This window comes from Trematomus bernacchii, unplaced genomic scaffold (assembly GCF_902827165.1).
Source record: "Trematomus bernacchii unplaced genomic scaffold, fTreBer1.1, whole genome shotgun sequence".
Taxonomy (NCBI): domain Eukaryota; kingdom Metazoa; phylum Chordata; class Actinopteri; order Perciformes; family Nototheniidae; genus Trematomus; species Trematomus bernacchii.
Genome location: NW_022987705.1, coordinates 4,294,261 through 4,308,968, shown reverse-complemented (window position 1 = coordinate 4,308,968; position 14,708 = coordinate 4,294,261). Strand labels below are relative to the sequence as shown.

Below are 14,708 nucleotides of genomic sequence, written 5' to 3'. Positions count from 1 at the left end.
AAAAGTACCCATAACTACCATCTGTTTTAAAGAGTACCTGACCTCCCTTTATATTAATAGAACAATAATGTCATTGTTAGCTAATGAATGTTTCCATGCTGAACAACGGCAACATGACAACGTTTTCATTGGTCCCTCTTCTTTAGAGACGACCAGGAAATGATGGATACACGGATCGTGTTCAAATCAATAGGCAGGCAATGACTCTAAATAATAATGATCACGCCACCAAACACACATTCAAACTAAAGTAACCAGCCTGTTTGGAAAATGTAATAAGTAGAAAGTACAGGTATTTGGGTTCAAAATGTAAGAAGTAAAAGTAAAAAGTCGTCAGATCAATAAGTAGTGGAGTAAAGTACTGATACCAGAACAATGTACTTAAATACAGTAACGAAGTATTTGTACTCCGCTACTTCCCACCTCTGGTTACAGGTTGATTTACCTGATTTGCACTCCGGACAGACAAACTTCCCTTTGGGCGCCTGAGCCAGAGAGATGCAGGCCAGGTGGAAGGCTCCACAGCACTGACCCTCACACAGCAGCAGCTCCCCCGTCTTCTCACACACCTGAGACACCAAAAACAACCCACTTTAAAACACCTCATAACATAGGCGTAATAATGAGAAGCTGTGAAGGTAAAGGTGTGTTTCTATTTTCTGTGAAGTTTTATTGGTGAATTGTGATTTTATTGTACAAAATGATATTATAATACTTTATTGCCAGATCAAGCATGACATTGTTCTTGTATCAAAGCACCCTTATCTGACAAAATCAACAAGGAAAAATATTTCATATGAGAAACAAGGAAACAGACATTTAACATAACATTACAATCACTGAAGACAATATGCTATAGACCAGGGGTGTCCAAACTTTTTTCACGAGGGCCACACACAGAAAAATATACGAAGGGCTTGGCCACTTATAGAGGTGAGGTATATTGCCTTGAAAGTTAAGTTATAAGTTCACAAAATGTAGGTAAATTAGGCTCGATATATGACTATGCTTTAAGAAAAAAACCAGCTCTATAGGGTTTCATTTATCTTCTTCGCCTCAGAGTGATTATAATAAGATGAAATATGAAGGGTCTATTTCAAGCTAAGATTTGTTAGAAAATGTTTTCAACATGAATTGACTGAATTTATTTTAAAAGTGGGCTTATTAACACATGAATACTACTGTGTAATATATTTTTCCATATATATTTGAAAAGCACAAGTTTCATTTGTGGGCCATATGTCATTATAACTTTCTTCATCAGTACATTGGGACTTTAGGAGGAAGCTCACCTGACATATGTTCTCCTTTAAGGATGCAGGACCCCCTCGGTCCCCTATGATCTTCCTTGAGGGTGACAGAGGATCGTCACACAGCGACAAGTCGTCATTCATGGAGGAGAAGCTGTGATCCAAGCAGGACGGCTCAGCCTAAAGAAAAGAAGGTGTGATTGTGATTTGTATGAGTTTTGTATGTTTTTCTTGTTTATTGATTTAAGTATTTTGGTTATGGTGGTGGAGTTTTTATTTTTACGAGTTGTGTTTTATATAGATCAAAAAAATGTGTCCATAAAGGACTTGTGTATATTATGTTTATATTGTAAATAAAATGTAAATAGCACATTTTCTAATAAAAAAATTAAATAAAAGAAGGTACAATTTTCTACATCCATAAATCAGGGCTCATTTTGTATTCTCATCTGCCAGTTCCTGTCACGATCTGTCTGTGTTTTCCCGTTTTATTCTGAAAGGTGTGCACCCCCCTAGTTATGTCTGCTTTTACTTCCTTGGTGTTTCTCAATGTCGAGGAAGGCTCCTCCAGAGCCACTATTTCAAGGATGCTACGTCATCGAGTCCTGCCGAAGGACTGTTCCAATGTCCAGGATCCTTGGAATTCTACCGAGGTCGGCGTCCTTAGTTGCGGGAAATTTCGAGGCTGCACATGTGTATCCTCCACGGTCTTAAAATCCCCACAATGCTTTGCGCACGGACCAATTTCCAAAATCTTTGGCGGAAATCGCGCTCCATTTAAAGGCCCTGACACACCAGGCAGTCACCAGAGAACTCGCCGACACCGACACCGACAGTTCCATCGACGAGTTCTCCTGCGTCTTGGCCGTGTGTCGCACTGGAAATCACCGCAAAGACTTCAGCCGAGCACGTACGAACTGCGCATGCGTGAGTGGCAATAACTCTCCTTACCAGCAGGCGGCGGTAGTGTGTATTCGTCATTCAAAATAGGCAACAACCGGAAGACAGAGAAGAAGAACAGACTGATATACAAACAAATAGCGTGTGCGTTCCATTTTCACTCTCGTCCATCGAAAACATGTTTTAGAATATAAAAATACATGAATGATGAAATGAGCACATAAAGTGCAGACATACTATAAAATCACAGTTAATAGACCTGCATCTGATGATCGCAGTGTTCTGGCGGGTGTGTAGTTTATTGAGTCAGCAATGTAATAATGGCCACTTCTTGCTAAATTTACGATGAGATGAAAAACCGGACTTGACCAAACAAATCACGGAGCTCTTAGCAGAGGACAGCTGGGGACGCTCCCGCCGATATCAGAGATGTCCCTGCAATGTGTGGGAGGTAAGAGAGGACATTTAAGGGCTATGTTTGATGTCTTTTAAGTATCACCTGCTGGGGTTTAGCTGCTGTCCTGTGCCTTTTTTAATCGTTTGTTTACGTCCCTCACTTCCGTTTCGCTTCTCATTTGCTAGCTGAACAGCTGATCAGAGTGGTTTCTTGGCCCGATAGCTTGTGGCCGTATTTTGGCCGATTCAACATGTTGAATCGGCCGTGTGTCGAGCGTGAAAGGCCAAATAAGGCATGTCACGGCCGAGGGTTCGGGACACACCAAATTGACTTTGGGCGACAAGGAACCCGTTGTCGCCAGACAACGCAAGACGGCCGAATACGGCCTGGTGTGTCAGGGCCTTAAGGCGGGGCCTCGCATATGACGCACACCTGCACACCCGCTAGCCTGTTCCACCATTCTTCGTTTTCCGAGGCTAGGAAGGATTCTTGCCTCGCTTCTGAAGGACCTGACTCGAAAGACATGTCCTACTAAGGAAGCGTCCTCGACATTGAGAAACACCCCCTGTCTCTGTGTTTCCCTCCTGTTTGATTGGCTGATTGTGTTCACCTGGTGCTCCTGTGTTTTTCCTCCCCCCCCCCACCTGTATCTTGGTGATCACTCGTGCTGGTATTTAAGTTATTTTCGTCTTTCAGTTGTTGTGAGTTCCTTGTCGAAGTTGAATGTGTTCACTGGGGAGAGAGTTCTGCTCTGTATGTGAAGTTGATGGAAGGATTTTGTTCTGAGCGATTCTATGTTTTGCCTTGCCTTGTTTTACTTTGTTTGCCTGGCCTAGTGTAAAAATGTGTCTTTGATTCTGTGTATATATATATATATATATATATATACACATATTTGCACACGTATTTTTATATACATTTGTTTTTATATTCGGGATTGTGGGAAACGGTATTTCGATCTATCTGCCTGTACACACAAACTGGAAGATTGACAATAAAGTTGACTTTGACTAGTTCTGCAAATAATTGTTTTGTTTTCAACCAATCGTCTGCATTTGTGTCGTGTGTACCTTGCCCTCCAGCCATGACAGTTCCTGCAAACATAAGGAGAGGAAGAGGAAAAAGGGCTTACCTCTGATTCTGTCGCCTCCTTCTTGTCCTCAGCTTGAGGAGCATCAATGTCTGCTGACGGTGTTTCCTCCAGCGTGGGTTCAGGTGACGGAGGTGCTGGAGGGGAGGGGGCAGGAGATTTGGGGGGAGGGTCTGTGGTGGAGCTGGAGGAAACCTCTGTTGAGCTGGAGGCTGTGGGCTGCCGACTCTTTGATTTTAAAGATGGCGGTCCAGCATCTGGGAGTAAGAAAGACGTGTTAGAAAAAATAGAATAAGGCAGGTTAAAAATACAAGATTAAAAGAAACAATGTTTTGGAATAAATTATTATTATTGGATTTCATCAAACACAGCAGCAAACAGAAATTGAGGTTAAACAATTGTTTATTTGAGTTAACACACATCCAGGTCCATCCCAAACTTTTTTTTTGTTATCTAGATTCTGGGCGATTTAAAATCATATTTTTAAATCTAAAATAATCTTTACTTGTCTGCAAATTCAGATCTGCAGATGCGATGCGAAACATGGCTTCAGTTTGACTTATTTTAACATTTTAAAGTTATTTTCAAACAAAACAAATGCACACAATGAAAATGATCAGTATATGCTTATAATGCATTCCACTATTGTATAAATATAGACTGTTGTAAGATGATTCACTGACCTGACTGAGGAGCAGGATTTGAATTGTTCTTCAGTGTTTTGACCTGTGGCAAGAGAGACATATTTATGTAAAAGTGACAGCAGAAAAACATCACCGTTAAAACATCCTAATTCATGACGTGAATTAAAGTGTACAATATCTGCCTCTGAGATTTAGATGAGTCTAAAGTAGCATTCAATTGAAATTCTACAGTAAAATAAAATAATGACAGATGTACTAGTTAGGGATGCCAGAAACTGACCATGATCAAAATCGAAAATCGGACAGCCCTGGCGAATATTAATCGATTATTCGACCGCCCCCCCCATATAAAAAATATGTATGCAAATATGTATATCCTATATATACACAATCAAAAGACACATTTATACATATGCACAAATTAAGACCTAAATAAAAGCACAACAATCAATATATACAAAAATAACAGTCACTTCAATATCTTTGAGAATGTACATTAGTGCAAGACTGTCCATAGCAGCGTAAAAAAAGTGTCTGTGTGTGTGTGTGTGTGTGTGTGTGTGTGTGTGTGTGTGTGTGTGTGTGTGTGTGTGTGTGTGTGTGTGTGTGTGTGTGTGTGTGTGTGTGTGTGGTGTTACTACAGATTCAACAGAGATATATTTACCTTTTTCTTGGGGCCCGTTGAGGCCTCTGCCTCCATACAGTACTCCAGGATCTTCTGAGTGGGTTTCCTCTTCCGCTTCCTCTCCAGCACAGGAGCGCTTCCTGTGAAATAAATGTAACACAAAAGACTCAATGCATTGTTGTATATTTAAATCAGTGTTAACCAATCGTTTTAGCTTAAGACCCTCTGGAACTCCCTCCCTCTTGAAATCAGGACCGCTGAAAAAAGCAATCAAAACACACCTGTTTGTCGAGGCCTTCAGCCTCAGTTAACTCTCTCCTCTACATTTTTGTGACCAGTGTTTTTTATCTTCTTATTTTCTCGTCCCTGTTGTTTGCATTTGTGTCCCCCCCGCAGCCCCTCATCCTATCGTAAAGCGTCCTTTGGTTTCATGAAAAGCCCTATGTATGCAAATGATTATTATTATTAAGCATCATAGTTTGCACAGCTAAGGTCCAATAAAGGAAAACCTAATCTTCCAGGATACAATCTTTAACAACTATTTTCTCCTAACAGTTTAGGTAAGGCCCTTTGACAAGAGACTCAAACACTTCCTTACTCACCGTTGCCTTTGACGAGGCCTTCTGACAGCAAATGGTCAGCTTCAGGAGGAGGGGTTAGTGTGTCGATGGAAAGTACAGGTGCATCTTGGGAAGATGTGTTTTCAGTGTTGTGAATTTGTAGTTCAGACGGTGTTGTTGTAGGAATTTCCTCAGGAGGTGGCGTCTGTATCTCAGGAGGCAAATTCAAGGAGGGCTGGTCGTCCTGTGAGCTGCTGTCAGATCCCGGGTGTTCGGACATAACGGGTTGAGTTTCCTGGAGAAACAAATAACTTTATTTAATTGTCATTCATTGATAAAAGGTTAATGTGTAGCCTGAGACGTGATATTGGAGGCTTAATGCCATAGCATTATGTATTGTACTTTAAACAACATATGTTATAAAGTTACAACAGATCATACTTTGTATGAGTTTTACCTTTCCAATCAACTGGAGAGGCTTTTTGATTTTCTTCCTGGTGGAGAAAATCTGATCATACTCTTCAGTCCATTCAATCAGTCTCTTGCTTGGTTTTCTTATTCGTTTGTGTGCTGAAAAAGATATATAAGGAAATACACTATATTTTTTAGTATTTGTTAGTTATAGTGTGAAATGAAGTAGAATAAATTAGAAGACTTTCATGTATCTTATCGCTCTTCTACCTGGCATCACTATTTGTGAGAGTTAGCCTAACTGCTAACACGTAGCAATCAAACAAAGAACAGTTGCTTTGGACACCTACAGTCTAATGTTGCCTTCAAATGGGTTGTGTTAAATCTGTTCACAAGAAGAATTCAAATGAACACCCCCCTCTCAGAGAGATATTCTGAAATCTGAAATTACATCAGTGATGTGTTAGCTGACATGTTGTAAAATGGCGGGGGCTATGGACATCTGGCTGGTTATCTATAAACAACCACAGTACTATGAGTTTTTGGTGTGGTTTCCTGTCATTATGTTGTTGTAGCAACTTCTTTGTGCCAAGTTTACACCAAAATTGAGTAAATACATGGAAAAACCTTAGCTAAGGAGATGGAAGCAACTAACCAAGAAAGGCAAGAGTTGGTCAAAGTCCTGAGCTTGTTGATTTGAGAAACATACAATAACTACAATTTATTGTTCTCTTAACACCACTTGAATGCACCAAATATGTGGATCGAATTGTGCTTAGTTACTTTGGGCAGACAATAAACTAGTATTACCTTTTGGAGCCTTGTCACTTCCTCCAGTGTCGCGCATGAAGCTCGTGGTCGTCTCAGTACCATCTGCAACGAGGCCATTTGGCTGTTCCAGACACAGCGTAGTGTCACATCCCCTCTGCTCCAAAGGCACCATGTTCTGTAGATTCTCCTTTACTCTACTCCACGTATCATCCTCCTCCCCAACTACTCCTTCAGCTCCTCCAGCGTGCCTCTCCCAGCTGCTGGTCTCTATGCCAAACAGTGACTTGTCTCTTGACGAGCAATCGAGTCCTGATGAAGAGTCTGTGGTTGGCAATGACTCCAGTCCTGGGAAACCAGGGCCAGACCTGGCGGGACGACAAGGCACCTCACGGTTGGCTTTCTTTTTTACCCTAGTTGAGCTGATTCTTCTTTTATAGGGCCTCTTGGATGTCTGACTTGTGCTCTCCTCATTGTGTTTGTTTTCAACTTTGTCTGGACTTGAATTTGAATCATTGTTAACCTGTTTAATTTGTGGATCTTGACCTGCGGATGTAGCCTCCCCAGGCATCACTAAAGGTTCCTCCTTCACATGTGCACTTGGTGGCCCAATGTCAAGCTCTAAAGGGGTCCCCTCTCGCTCTCTAGTGTCATGCAAGTCCTTCAACATCATGAGAAAAGTGCTGAACTTGTAGCTTGTGTCTGCTTTGAAAGAGATGGGTTTACCTTCACCCTCATTTGTCAGGGACTGGAAGGATACCTCCTCAACGTTTTTAAAGGAATTGATAAAAGAAAATGGTGAGGAAGGTGCAGACGACGAGTGCTGCATGTCAGAGGATTGATCTTCATTCTTTGCCTTTACCCTAGAAGTAAGGGGTATGAAGTCCATTGGAGGAGTTGAGGATATTGAGAGATCTTCATCTTCACTCTTCACATCAAAGTCAGCTGAATCAGGACGTGTCAAAGGGGAAGTGCTACAGCTAGAAGTGTCCTGATCACAATCATTGTCAGTACGAGTTTTGATTTCAGTGCAAAAGTCCAGTTTGGAGTTAGATGCAGAGTTGCATGCGACATTCTCAGTTGTTTTGTATGGATTTAAGAGTTCTTTCTGCTCTGCCTTCTTTCTGACTTTTTCTCGCTTTCTTTCTTCCACCTCCTGCATGGCCTTCAGGGCTCGAGTCATCAACCGACCGCTCGCTGGGAGGTGTGTCGGCTGCTCATGGAGTACGATTTTATTGACTTCATCTGAAACCAGCTTTAATTTGGAGACAACTTTCTTGGCTTTTACAGAAGATGGAGTTTTATCAAAAGCTGTACTATTGGCAGAGGTCATTTTTTGTTCCGAGTTGCCTAACTGGTCTGTGGTCATGCTTGATTCATTGGATGCAAGAGTCTTCCTACCTTCTGATTGGTTTGACAATGAGTAAGTCATGTTGCTTACATTTAAAACTGGTACCCTTTCCGATTCTTGACTACCCAACTCATCAAGCACATTTGCCACTTTGGATGTAACAATAGGTTTATCGTGTAATGATTCTGACGAGAGACGGAGGATACCTGTCCCACCACTTGCTTTTACCTTCTTAACTGAGATCTTTATGGATTCTGAACTGACTGCACGATCAATGGAGATACTTGCCTTGCCGGTCACCCAATCTGATTGTTTAGAGGACATTTCAGGTACTTCAGCATCTGGTATTTCATTCTTTGTACATCCAGGTTGGTCATTGGGATTAAGGGTCACAGTGGAGTTAAGGAACTTCTTACCCTTCATGTCCTTGCGTATTAATTTGACAAAAGGTAGCCTACACTTGGAGAGTAGACTTGTTTGCATTTCTAGCCTTGCTACTGGGTCAAAAGCATCGACATTTAACCTGGCTGATGAAGTATTTTCTTCTGCCATGTCAGAAACCCTTTCGATTACTTGGACCTTGTTATTAGCCACTGTCTCTGAATGTTGAGTATGAATGATCTTCTTAGCACTCAACCTTTTACGCTCCTTTTCTTCTGCTTGGTCCGAAACTCTGTCGATTACTTGGACCTTTTTATTAGCCACCAAGTCTGAATGTTGGGAATGACTGATTCTCGTTGCACTCAACTTTTTACCCTCCTTTCCTTCTGATTGGTCAGAAACCCTGTCAATTGCTTGGACCTTTTTATCAGTCTTTGTGTCTGAATCTTCCGTTTGACTAACTCTCTTTACACTCGACTGCTTTCTTTCTTTCTTTTCTGCTTGGTCCGAAACCCTGTCGATTACTTGGACCTTTTTATCAGTCTTTGTGTCTGAATATTCAGTTTGACTAACTCTCTTTACACTCAACTGCTTTCTTTCTTTCTTTTCTGCTTGGTCAGAAACCCTGTCGATTACTTGGACCTTTTTATGAGCCAGTGTCTCTGAATCTTCCGTTTGACTAACTCTCTTTACAATCAACTTCTTTCTTTCTTTTTCTTCTGATTGGTCAGAAACCCTGTCAATTGCTTGGACCTCTTGACTAGCCACCAAGTCTGAATGTTGGGAATGACTGATTCTCGTTGCACTCAACTTTTTACCCTCCTTTCCTTTTGCTTGGTCCGAAACCCTGTCGATTACTTGGACCTTTTTATCAGTCTTTGTGTCTGAATCTTCAGTTTGACTAACTCTCTTTACACTCGACTGCTTTCTTTCTTTCTTTTCTGCTTGGTCCGAAACCCTGTCGATTGCTTGGACCTCTTGACTAGCCACCAAGTCTGAACGTTGAGTATGACTGACTCTTTTTGCACTCAACTTCTTAATTTTCATTTCTTCTGATCGGTCAGACATTCTTTTCATTATTTCATCCGACATTCTGTCTGAATATTTAGTTCGACTGAAGCTCTTTACACTTAACTTTTGTATTTGTTTATCTTCTCTTTGGTCAGAAACCCTGTCAATTGCATGGATATTTTTAGTAGCCAACATGTCTGAATGTGGATTTTGTCTGACTGTCTTTACACTAAACGTTTTACTTTCCTTTTCTTCTGATTGGTCAGACATTCTGTCAACTACAGTGTACTTTTTATTAACCATCGTGTCTGAATGTTGAGTTAGACGTGCTCTTTTTTTACTCAACCTTTTACTTTCTTTTTCTTCTGCTTGGTCAGAAATGCTGTCAATTACATGGACCTTTTTATTAACCATTGGTTCTGAATGTAGAGTTGGATTGGCTTCTTTTTTACTCAACTTTTTACCTCTTTTTTCCTTTGCTTGGTCACAAATCCTGTCCATTTCATGGACCTTTTTATTATCCATTGAGTCTGAATGTTGAGCTTGACTGGCTCTATTTCCACTCAACATTTTCCTTTCTTTTTCCTTTGCTTGATCACAAATCCTGTCCATTTCATGGACCTTTTTACCAGCCGTTGTGTCTGAATGTTGAGTTTGAATGACTCTCTTTGCACTCAACTTTTTACTTTCTTTTGCTTCTGCTTGGTCAGAAATCGTGTCAATTAGGCCAACATGGGCCTTTTTATTTGCCACCGAGTCTAAATGTTGAGTTTGACTGACTTTCTTTGCATTCAACTTTGTACTTTCTTTTTCTTCTGATTGGTCAGAAATCCAGTCAATTACTTGGACCGTTTTACTAGCCATTGGGTCTGACTGTTGAGTTTTGCTGTATTTCTTTACACTCAACTTTTTTCTTGGCTTTTCTTCTGCTTGGTCAGAAATCTTGTCGATTACATGGACCTTTTTGCTAGCTGTTGTCTCTGAATGTTGAGTTTCACTGAATCTCTTTACATTCAACTTCTCACTTGCTTTTTCTTCTGATTGGTCAGAAATCCAGTCAATTACTTGGACCGTTTTACTAGCCATTGGGTCTGAGTGTTGAGTTTTGCTGTATTTCTTTGCATTCAACTTTGTACTTTCTTTTTCTTCTGATTGGTCAGAAATCCAGTCAATTACTTGGACCGTTTTACTAGCCATTGGGTCTGAGTGTTGAGTTTTGCTGAATTTCTTTACACTAAACTTTTTTCTTGGCTTTTCTTCTGCTTGGTCAGAAATCTTGTCGATTACATGGACCTTTTTGCTAGCTGTTGTCTCTGAATGTTGAGTTTCACTGAATCTCTTTACATTCAACTTCTCACTTTCTTTTTCATCTGATTGGTCAGAAATCCTGTCATTTACATGGACCGTTTTACTAGCCATTGGGTCTGAGTGTTGAGTTTTGCTGAATTTCTTTACACTAAACTTTTTTCTATGCTTTTCGTCTGCTTGGTCAGAAATCCTGTCGATTGGATGGACCTTATAATTAGCCATTGTGTCTGAATGTGGAGTTTGACTGACTGTCTTTACACTTAACATTGATTGATCATTGAAAATGAGTGGGCTGGGTTTTATGTTTTTTTTAACATGTGACCTACCCAATTGATCCAATGGTAAGACTGTAACAGGTTCAATTGTATTACAGTCTGTCTTTCTATCCTTTGAATATCTACACTTATCAAAGGGCACGTCTAACTTATCAAAGACCAGTGAGCTATGCTTGTCTGACAACCCTGATAGGTCATTGGTACTGACAGATGTACTAAAAGGCCTATTAGCAACCTTTGTGTTAAAACACTTAAAATGCCCTGGCTGTTTATGTTGCAGATTTGTTTCAGCAGGTACCAGAGTGTTATGCTTTTCTGAAAACCATGAATGCTCTGTGGGACTTGCAGTTGTACCCAAAGACGTATTAGCCACCAATGTGTTTTTACACTTCGAATGTTGTGGCTGTTCAGTTGTCAGATTTGATTCCGCCGGTTCCAGAGTCTTACGGTTGTCTGACAAACTTGACTTGTAAGGGGTACTGCTGGTTGTTACAAACGGCTTGTTAGCAATCACAGTGTTTTTACACTTCAAATGTACTGGCTGTTCAGGTGACAGTTTTCTTTCACCAGGAGTCTTATGCCTGTCTGAAAACCCCGGCTGCTCACTGGAGGTGGAGAAACTAGGAAGTAGTGACTTTTTACTAGCTGCAAATGAGTTTTTTTTCTTACAGGGCACCTTACTGAAGAGAGTGCGGTCCGACTTTGAACTGGTTGTTTTAGGTCGTCTGTCTTTGCCTGATTTACTGAACCAAAGACCAGTCTGAATCTCTGGCTGCTTCTTCACTTCTTTAACAATTGTAACCAGTGGCTGAGTTGGAGTAAGCTTAGACTGACGTTCAAGTGCTTTAGGACACAAAATCTTAGGGACAGAGTCAATGTCAGAATATGGGCACTCTCCATTGTCTCTCTCTGATTGGTCAGGACTATTACGCAATGTCTTTGACTTTTTGGAGTGTTTACTACAACTGTCCTTTGATGATTTACTTGGTTGCTTCTTTCCAGAAGATTTCTTTAAAGTGCTTGGCTTTGCTGGAGTTGTAATTGGGGGTGAAATGGACCCATTGGTCATGTAGAAAGTCTCAGGAAGGGTCGGTGAAGTGGAGGGAGTAAAAGTTGGATTGGCCTTGCGCTCTGTCTCCGGTGAGAAACTGTCTTGAAAGTCATCGTCTATGAACGAAGGAAAGGAAGAAGACATTTGGTGTCTTGCTTGGACAACAAATTCAGCTTCTGCCACACTGGATTTCCATGACTCCTGTAAACGCTTTGCAATCTACGGAAAGATAAAGGCAAACACTGCTCAGTATTTGCATACATAGCAGTATAAAGAATAATGTGTTTATTGCAATGTTAGTTATTCCTGACCAAGTCTGAAAACATAATTGTTGTTGTCCAACATGATGATAACCAAGCAATGATGATGCTTTAGACCAACTTTTTATTAGGGCATGCAGAGAAGAAGTATTTACAGTGTTTTTGTAGTTCTGCTCCCTTTGCTTCCCCTTCCGGCGCAGTAGGGGGAGCTGATCGAATTCAAAGCCTCCGTGGAAACTGTGAGTTGATTTTTCCTCCACCCAGGTTAGCTCCAAAGGCTCCCCAAAGGTCCTGACATGGTAAAGCCGACTGGGCCGGTCACTGGGCTCTAAGACAACAACAAACATCAGTTTCAATCTCATGATACTCAGATTAAATCCACATTCAAGTGCATCAACTAAGCAAAGGAAGCTTTAAAATGCAAGAAAACTAACAGTACAGGTTGATGTAACTAGGACTGCAAGAAACTATTATTTTTAATTGATGCATTAATGAGATAGTCAGTCTATAAAAAAAGTCAGAAATTGGTAACAATTGTCAATGAGTGTTTGCAAGAGGGATCAGTCAAACCAATTGCCCATTTTCTTAAATAGTAAACAATAAATGTATGAGTCAGTCTTTGCAACTATAGATGCAACTGATTGACAAATGTTTCAAAAGTAATGTATAGTGAAAAATGAGTTAAATTAAAGTGGACCTATCATGCTATATTTGAATAATATAGTGTAGGACCATACCTATATAAGGCATATTTATACTTTTTTTTTTTCAAAATACCAAACAGATCATGCATTTTAGCCATGCCTCATTTTGCTCAATTTGGCATTTTTTAGATCTGTTTTAGCAAGGGAAGATTCTGTGAGAACAGCACCATCTACTGGCCTGGCATATGTACTACAGCGTCTCCAGCGCTTTCGAACGGCAATGGCCGTGGCTGTCTCCTCCTGATTGGTGGAGTTGGCCCAATAGCCGTAGCGCCACTGTCCTAACGTCAAGACAGTGTTCAAATCTGGATCAGTTTTTATCAGATCCGTTGCAGCCCCTTTTTTAGAGATTTGGGTATGGAGGAAAATAGAGAGGGTTGTGTTTTCTGACACTTGGTGAGTTCCCTGGAACACCGGGGACACATATTCATGTATAAAAGACGTACAAAAGTGCATTTTGCATGATAGGTCCCCTTTAAGTAAAATTCCGTGTTTGATAGCAAAAGGTAAAATGGGAGACTTTAAATCTATATTTTACAATCTAATTTAAGGATTGTATTAGATGTTTTCTGGTATCGTGGTTCCTCCACTTGGTAACCTGACCAAATATGGCAATTGGCATGCCAATGTATGTCATAAATTATAATCTAAGACTATCTTGTTATCCTTTTTGTGTATTTTGAATCACCCATCAGTTTATGCTATTAGCAGCTGCTGATGTCTAATACAGGCGACCAAACAATCCACACAGTGTACCACAAGGAAAACGATCCTTGTACATTGTAGGTAATCACATGAAGTCAACAATGTCTCAGGCCCACCTTTCACTTTGTGATAGATTCCCTGTGCAGGGTCAACGGTCACCTCGCAGGGCCACCATGGTCTTCGGTTTAACTTTGCCCAAATAACTTCACCCTCTAAGAACTTCAGAGATGGCACAGACTTTTTCTTGAGGCTGTTCTGCTGTTCAACATGACAATAAAGACAGAATATTACAATAAGACAAATACAAATTAGATACTGTTTTGTGTTCTGACCCAGTAAGAGCTACAGGTGTGTTGGTTGCGCTTGTTATGTAATTTAATTGTCTGTGTTTTCTGTATTGCATCCAAAATAATCTGGCCCTTGTGCTTGTGCACTCCTTGTGAGAGGAGTCAAATGACTTTAAAAAAAAAGATTCTACTCATTTCAACCAAACACATAATTGAGAACACATGTTATGTTTCAATGGAGGCCTGGCAGACACTTAACCATTGACGGATGGTTTTGTTATTTACTTATTTTACAGAATAAACAGAGGCTGCCCCCAAATATATATATCCTGGTGTGGGCCTCTCCATCAAAACACCACGTACACAACGCTAGACACTACCGGTCACACTGGTATTGTGCATGCTGGCTCACTGTCACATTGTCATAATTTACTGGGGCATTAAATAGAACAAAGCCATCACTAATGTCTTTAGCAACACCAAGGCTTTTCTTACTAAAACAAGTCAAAATGCTGTGTTAACATTGATTGATCTGTGAGCTGTTATCCTGGGGAACTTGACGAAACATTGATTCACAAAAACAGATGCATCCAAGTTGTTATTTGTTGTTGTTTTGCTTTGGCTTTAGTGTCACCTCCTGAGCAGTGCCAAGTTTTAGTGTGAATAATCTGCACCCAAAACAGGCGGAGAAACAAAAGCAGAACTTGTGGCAATGAATAAGCATTATGTT

The 14,708-nt window shown here is 40.6% G+C and overlaps 1 protein-coding gene across 4 annotated transcripts in view; it reads right to left on the bottom strand.

The window, feature by feature from the left end:
- nsd1b (nuclear receptor binding SET domain protein 1b) overlaps positions 1-14,708 on the bottom strand; it is a 28,504-nt gene that overhangs the window by 9,726 nt on the left and 4,070 nt on the right. For 3 of the 4 annotated variants that reach the window (XM_034140037.1, XM_034140038.1, XM_034140036.1), the window contains exons 3-12: positions 13,808-13,949; positions 12,438-12,610; positions 6,688-12,241; positions 5,924-6,036; positions 5,509-5,761; positions 4,946-5,046; positions 4,321-4,363; positions 3,680-3,894; positions 1,293-1,430; positions 446-569 (exon numbers count right to left, since the gene is read on the bottom strand). In XM_034140037.1, coding sequence (XP_033995928.1) covers positions 446-569; positions 1,293-1,430; positions 3,680-3,894; positions 4,321-4,363; positions 4,946-5,046; positions 5,509-5,761; positions 5,924-6,036; positions 6,688-12,241; positions 12,438-12,610; positions 13,808-13,949 — 6,856 coding nt within the window. The remainder of the gene's footprint in view (positions 1-445; positions 570-1,292; positions 1,431-3,679; positions 3,895-4,320; positions 4,364-4,945; positions 5,047-5,508; positions 5,762-5,923; positions 6,037-6,687; positions 12,242-12,437; positions 12,611-13,807; positions 13,950-14,708) is intronic. The other variant, XM_034140039.1, reaches the window with a different exon arrangement.